This window comes from Sander lucioperca, chromosome 5 (genome assembly GCF_008315115.2).
Source record: "Sander lucioperca isolate FBNREF2018 chromosome 5, SLUC_FBN_1.2, whole genome shotgun sequence".
Taxonomy (NCBI): Eukaryota; Metazoa; Chordata; class Actinopteri; order Perciformes; family Percidae; genus Sander; species Sander lucioperca.
Window position 1 is genome coordinate 42,115,305 of NC_050177.1, and position 7,835 is coordinate 42,123,139.

At 40.3% G+C, this 7,835-nt stretch overlaps 1 protein-coding gene across 2 annotated transcripts in view; it reads right to left on the reverse strand.

Moving 5' to 3' along the window:
- Nucleotides 1-7,835, reverse strand: part of pipox (pipecolic acid oxidase) — a 68,129-nt gene that overhangs the window by 44,065 nt on the left and 16,229 nt on the right. For both annotated transcript variants that reach the window (XM_031287047.2, XM_031287048.2), the window contains exon 3: nt 755-968. In XM_031287047.2, the coding sequence (XP_031142907.1) occupies nt 755-968 (214 nt within the window). The remainder of the gene's footprint in view (nt 1-754; nt 969-7,835) is intronic.

Below are 7,835 nucleotides of genomic sequence, written 5' to 3' on the forward strand. Positions count from 1 at the left end.
TCGACTTGTCTTCAACCTCCCCAAGTTCTCTCACACTACACCGCTCCTCCGCTCTCTTCACTGGTTACCAATTGCTGCCCGCATCCGCTTCAAGACACTAGTACTTGCATACAGGGCCACGAAAGGATCAGCCCCAGCATACATCCAGGACATGGTCAAACCCTATACCCCAACCCTCCCACTTCGCTCTGCATCAGCCAACCTGCTTACTGCCCCCTCACAGCGAGGAAGAACTAATCAGTCAACGAAATCCCTACCGTTTGCTGTCCTGGCTCCTAAATGGTGGAATGAACTCCCTATTGACATCAGGATGGCCGACAGCCTATGCATCTTCCGCAGAAGGCTAAAAACACATCTCTTCTGACTACACCTCGGATAAACACAAAAACAATCTTGATTCTGCACTTTCATATGGCTCTGTATAGCTTTGCTTATTTAAAGCCTGATTTGGTGCCTGATTTGGTGCTAGACTGGTTTACCCAGTCTAGCACCAAATGCTTGCTCGTGGGAAATTGTTGGGTCTTTGTAAATTATAGACTGTGGTCTAGACCTACTCTATCTGAAAAGTGTCTTGAAATGACTCTGGTTATGATTTGATACTATAAATGAATTTAAAATGAATCTATAAGATAGAAATGTACAAAACAGTTTCCAGCAAAAGCTGCAACCAAGACCACATGATTGGCCTTGACTCCTGACATCACTTCCTGAAGCCAACATACCTAATACTCTATCAGCAGTATCTGTGCTGTACCTGGACAGTCTTGAGTGCACGGTCAGCATACAAAACTCCAGCAGTGATGTCCACCACCGCTCCATCTCCCTCAGCCAGGTTGACATGGGGGATGTGCTGGCTGAAGTTGTCCCGGTTCAGGATCACCATAGGAACCTTGTTCCTCTGCAGGGTGTCCTTAAACAGCTGGTAACTCTGACTGTTTTCTGGTCCCATCACCAGGAGTCCTGTTTGTCTGAGAGGGCAGATCAGTGGAGATGAAGGTGGCATCTTGGCAAGAAATGGTCAAGACACACAAAACATTTACAAATCACCAACTGTGCAACATTGTTGGTACTAATATTAAAGGAAAATTTAAATTTAGGACATAATAGTATTTTATATATAACAGTCACAGGGCAAATACTAGAAGAGGTCAACTTCACACTGGTTGGACACAAACGTGTAAGTGTAATTCTCACTGCTTAAAAAACCTGTACGCACAAGTACAGTATGTATGGAGGGTCAGAACTGGGAAGTGAGTCTGCAAAATATGATAGATGTTTCCAAAAGACAGATGGGTAAAAACTGTAATATTTACATCTGCCCTGAGGTAAGCCCTGGTTGTAAAAACCCAGACAAAGTTTAAAAAGACCATGTATCCAGGGCTGCATTAACCTGTTGGGGGGACCCAGGGCAAAAATGTGCTCTGGGACCATAGTCAGTTCCCCTAAGTTTGTTTAGTAATCATTTGATTAAATTAATATTAAAAAGGTATAGTTAATTCTTGGTATTGGGAACACTAACATGACATGTCACTTACTAGCTTTTACAAAGCTTTCAACCACATATCAGGGTGGTCATCAGTGAATGTAAGTATCTCATGTGTCATTACATAATTGTTAATATATAAAATATAACTATAACATTACATCTACATATCTTCTAACTTAGGACACATTATGACACCTGATGAAGACCATGGTGAAAGCTATAAGAAAAGGTAGTAAGTGAACCTTGACTTTAGAAAATTTACTCCCCTGCATTGAAACTAGATTTTTGGCAATCCACAATTGTCTGTATCCTGTTCCCTATGTTGTTTCCTTTCCCTAACTTGAAACGATGTGTTGGAGGAAGTTTTTCTATTACCCCTTTAGTCCTTCAATGATTTGCTTTTACCATTGAAGTTTTGATTAATTTTGTACCTAAAGCAGCAAAGTCCTACAAGGCAGTCCAGAAGATTTCACCAAAAAATCCAACCTCATGGATTTTGTGGTTGTAAATACGCCTTTCTACTACTATTTCTACTACTTTGTACTGTCTCAATATTAACGTGGTATTGCTTTATTAATGGTAAAATGATACAAATAGCACTTTTTATTGTATTCTTGCCAACAACCTGCCTGAGAATACAATGAAAATAGAGCAGTGTATTGAATAGAGCTGTTGGTTAACATTGCCTCCGTCGAGCTGGGTGAAGTCCGCTCAGGCTCATCAACACCAAGGTTTTGTCTTACAAGCCCCCACCCCCGTTCCATACACCCTTGAAAAAACTATTAAACTTGACAAAAGATAGCGAGACCCTGGTGTCATTGAATAAAAAACAGCCTCTGAGACAGCAGCTCAAATGTTTAGGGAGAGTTATTAAAGCATAGTTTGGATTTTTTTAAGTGTGGTTGTATGAGCTACTTCTCCATAGTCAGTGTGTTAGCTACAGCTACCTTCTCTCTGCTTCTCTCCATAGTTGAAGAGTAGTCCTTTGTGAGCTGGCTCAGGTTTGCCTTGGACCAGCTCTTAGTTATGCTGTTATAGTTTTATAGAGCTCCTCTCTCCTCTCTCTTTCCATTTGTGTGCATTAATGTCCCAGTAATGCTTGTTATTAACTTACCTCCGGGGAGCTTATTCCCAGGAGTCCTTATGTTTTCTTGCCTCGCAGTTTTCCTTGGATTGTGGTGGCACCTGGATAATGTTTGCAGTTGCTGCCGTGGAGCTGCTCGACGCCCTGCTACGCCCTGCTACTCCCTGCTACGCCCTGCACTGCTACTACTATTATTTCTAGTCATAGTTATTATTATTATCTTTATTGGTACTATAATTGCCACTGTTCATCATACCAATTGCTATAATTATTATTAATCATATTTCTCTATATCTGTATCAGTGTCTCTGTGTCCCAACCTGCAGCAGCAGATGGCCGCCCACCAAGAGTCAGGGTCTGTCCGTGGTTTCTGCCTGTAAAAAGGAAGTTTTTCCTCGCCACTGTCGCACTAAATGCTTGCTCTTGGGGGGGAATTGTTGGGTCTTTGTAAATAATAGAGTGTGGTCTAGACCTACTCGATCTGTAAAGTGTCCTGAGATAACTCCTGTTATGATTTGACACAATAAATAAAATTGGTTCAGGTGGATGCTATATTTAGAATATTTTCAGCACTTTACCTTGCTGTCAGACAGCCCTTTACGAAGCCTTTACGAAGCCGTTATCTCTGCTCTCTTTAAAGCCACCAGACTCCTTTGACAAAAACAGTTGTTTTTTTAACTCGCAGAATACGGGATGCTGCTCTACCGCCGCCTCCATTGGTAAGTTAGTTTGTGTTATTGTGTGACTGGTTGGTTTGCATCCCGTCCCGTACTTATCCAGTCCCGCAGCTTGCCTTCTTCCAAGTCTCTATTGACATGAGCATAATTCTAACCTAACCAAAGTAGATTTATTTGTTTAAACTAATAGTGGCTAGGATATAACCGGAGGAATAAGGAAAAAAATGGTTAATTAAAACTTGGGTTTTAGGTTTCATGTCCTCGCCATTACTTCTATCAATAATAATAACAACAGTGAGGGTACTCAACAAATTATTGCTGAGAACACAGCAACATCACTAAAATAGGTTAAACAGGCAAAAAGTGGTTAAATGGTCAGAGAGGTTGTAAACAAACCCCCAGGTTAGTAGGGGTGTGCAAAAAAATCGATTCAAATTCGAATTGAGTTTCAAACTCTACAGATTCAAAATTGATTCATAGAATTCCAAAAATTGATTCATAATTTTTTTTTTTCTCGTTTTGACAATATTGTCCTGAAACGACATTACCTCGCCATTCCCATAGATGGCGCTACGTCAAATTCACACTGATGCCTGGGCACTCTTGTCATAATCAGAAGAAGAACGAGTGCAGTAGAGGTAGTTTAGTCGGCGCAAACAATGGAAAACCTCACAGAAAGAATTATTCAACCTGCTCCATCCCATGGATGTATTAAGAGAACGCTCCATCCTCATTGAAGGCTAGAGTTTGGACACATTTTTATAACCTCGAGGGGAAGACAGAACTTGATAGGAGTATATGCAGGCTTTGCAAAGCGAAAGTTAAGTATTTTGGAAACACCACAAACTTGAGAACTCACATGGTATGGCATCACCCAGAGATTAACATTAAAGACGTGGATGAACAACAACCTAAAGTACCTCCTCCTAACGTGCCAGTCAACCAATGCACTCTTTCAATGCTCTAAACTCCCACGGTTGCTTCAGAGAGAGTGTTCTCAACTGCCGGTTACATCGTAACTGCACAGCGGAGCATGCTCACTCCAAAACACGTAGACCAGCTTCTGTTTCTGCAAAAGAATGGCCAGATTCCAGCCAGTGGTGGACTATGAACTGGTTACACACACATACACCTAAATGTGTATCCATTATGTGATTCTGACACATCACACAAGTTCTGTTGAATGGACTGTAGTTGCCACAGTTCTAAAAAGAAAGGGCCGAATTTTAGGAAGTTCAATGTGCCCAGTCGAGTTCACATTTCAACAGTCAACCTGGTAGCTGAAGCACTCCAAACCACATTTAGCAGTATTTTTTGTTTGATCTGAGTACAGCACTTTAAAGCTAAATGTAAAAGCTATTTTTATTTAACAGTTTTATATTTGAATTAAATGTATTTGAAAGCTGGCCAAAGCTTGGCACTTTTGCAGTTTTTAGTTGCAAAAGTTTTTATTTTTGTATGAAGACATATAAAGTAATATCAAACTACATTTAATTTGTTGTTTATTTTCTTTTAAATTGTATGTCTACTGCAATCACATGGGAAAAGTAACTACATTTACATACTAATCGGTTTTTTTTTAATCGAGAATCGTTTTTGAATCGAAAATCGATATTGAATCGAATCGTGAGCCTAAAAATCAGAATCGAATCGTGACATTTTCTGAATCATACACCCCTACAGGTTAGTCAAACATATTTGAAAATAAATACCATGGTGAACAGTAAAATTATCACATTAACTGTCCGCTGTAAACATCCATCAACTTGATCTTTTGCACTAGCTCTTTGCACTTACTGTTTTATTGTGTAATAACGGATTATTAGTGTCACCACTTTAAGTTTGACCTCCAAATAAAGTGTTTCAGATCATCCGGGTGATCTGTTGGGTTAGTTTCCGTCATGTGACTGTCTGACTGCGTCATTTTTCCTGTTGAAACTATTAGTTTACTAGAGACAATCCCCCATTCTTAACAGGTCCTTTGGTGACAAAACCAATATAAATTATGACCAAAGCTATAAAATGTAACCCACATTTTAAGAAACTGTAGTTTTTCCTTGACCAAACCTTAACCACTATGGTTATTAGGTATGGCAGTGTGGGTCGGTCCACCACTTTCTTCTAGAATGAAATATCTCAACAACGTAAGATCAATTGCCACATCATTTTGTACCGGCGGTCAATTTGTCACCAGATGAAAATTCATTGTGGTCCGCTTCTTCTGGCTAGAGGAGTCTGCTGTGAGCGTTATGATGTTAGCTGGGTAACTCCATCCACCCTCAAGGTTTAACGTTGGTTTTATTTGGCATTTTACCACACAGGGTTACACAGTGAAATCTAAGTTGTAGCCTTTTCATGCTACACATAGTGCTGGACAATATATTGATATTATATCAACATCAATATATGAGACTAAATATTGTCTTAAATTTTAGATATCGTAATATCGTGACATGGACAAGTGTTGTCTTTTCCTGGTTTTAAAGGCTGCATTGCAGTAAAGTGATGTAATTTTCTGAACTGTTCTAGCTGTTCTATTATTTGCCTTTACCCACTTAGTCATTATATCCGCATTACTGATAATTATTTATCTATAATCTCATTGTGTGAACATTTTGTGAAAGCACCAATAGTCAACCCTACAACATGTATCATAATATCGATATTGATGTATTTGGTCGTGTTAATGTGATATTTGATTTTCTCCATTTTGCCCAGCCCTACACACATATAGAACATAAATATATATATATATATATATATATATATATATATATATATATATATATATATAAAAATCAGGGTCAGTGTTGGGGAAGTTACTTTAAAAAAGTAGTGTTTGCTCGTTACTTCTTAAAAAAGTAATCCGTTACTTTACTTAGTTACCCCATATGGAAAGTAACTTTTTACTTTACTCGTTACTTTTATGTTACTTTTAAAAGCAAGGGTCTCTAGCAGAGACTGAAGTTAATTATACAAAAACTATCTTTGACCATAAAGCCAATCTATGGTTTATCAGTGAAGTGTCTGTGAAGTGAACTACACTGCAGACTGGATTCTCTACTCACAGAGTGACGGCTGATTCATTATGAACGAGTCCAGCGCGGGATGAATGCACATTGGCAGGTCCTCGGCGTTACACGGTGTTAGTGTATACTATGTAATGTCTGTATCGACCAAGCCCCCAGGAAGAGCGCCGAGTCTAAAAGCCACCATGGGCTTAGCGGATAACGGTGGTACTGCACCCCATGGCCCAGAAAGCCTTTTCACATAGACTTTGCATGGCGAAAGAAACGTCTATATTTCAGCAGATAATTTGTTTCTGGGTATATCAACTTACCAGCCCGAACACTGAAAGGGTCCTTGTTTAAAACGTTACGTTTCTAACATTTTTAACATTCACTAGAAGCGAATCCAGAATTATTAAATTTGACATGATGAACGCGCATAGTGGACGCGAGCAGAGCCGCGGGACTGCGCCCGCCCGCTCACATGACTGTTCTCCCGAGCTCATGTAGCTAGCTGTAATAATGGATATAGCTAATGGTTGTAATTCACCATGTGTTCTATTAATACGTCCATGGTATTATCTTATGAAGTCATGATACATTCCAGGGATGTATGTAGCTGCTGTAAAGCCTGTTAGCTACGTGGATGTAACGTCATTAGCGTTTCCCAAACTGGCGGGCTATCGGCTAGCTAGCTAGTTGCTAACATCAGGGGTAGCTAGCATGGCTGTATTAAGATCTATACATAGCTAGCTATATGCCTACATAACGTTACTACAGACACAGTGATTACATCGCCTTGGTTCTCTCTTATAATACATCCGAGGGCTGTATGCTGCAAAGCTTGTAACGTGGATGAGAGCTGAAGCCATGGATGATCGAAACTGCAGGCTAACAGCTAGCTAGCGCTAGTTAGTAGGTAGCTAGCTAGTAGCACAACATAATTATTAAATCTCCTTGGTTGTCTAGCTAAATACATCTATCGTTTATTTAGCTAAGCATGTAAACAATAGGGAACAACGAAAACAATGTTTAACGTTAGTGAATATTTTAGACAACTAAAACGGCGAGTTCATGAGTTCGCCAGTAAGAGACACGACAGAGAAGCTCATGAACACGCATGTTGCTACCGGTTGCTACGACAACGCAAACAAATTGTTGCTAGTGCGCATGCCCATCGTGAGCCAACCAGCGTTATGGGCCAACAATGCGGAAGAGCCGAGCTCCACGTTTGCTTTATGCGCTTTTGAGCACTCTCATTGGAACGTACGGGGCTTCCCGCCGAACACTGTATCCAGTTCTCTTAATACATCCATGGTATCAACTTGTACCGGTCGCGCAGCCACGATGGTCGGTGCACACATGCAGCCTCTTTTCTGGAAATCTTTGCGTGTCCTTGCCATGATTACTCTGCTATCAGTCTCTGTCACGTCCTGTGTGGAGCTTGTGAGTGCGCAGCTGAGAAGGCAGTGCGCTGTCAAATCTGACCCTGGGAAAAGTAACGTTGCGCCGAATTGAAAAAGGAACTAGGTTTCGTTACCAAATTTTCAGTAGTAGCGCGTTACACTACTTTTTTAAAA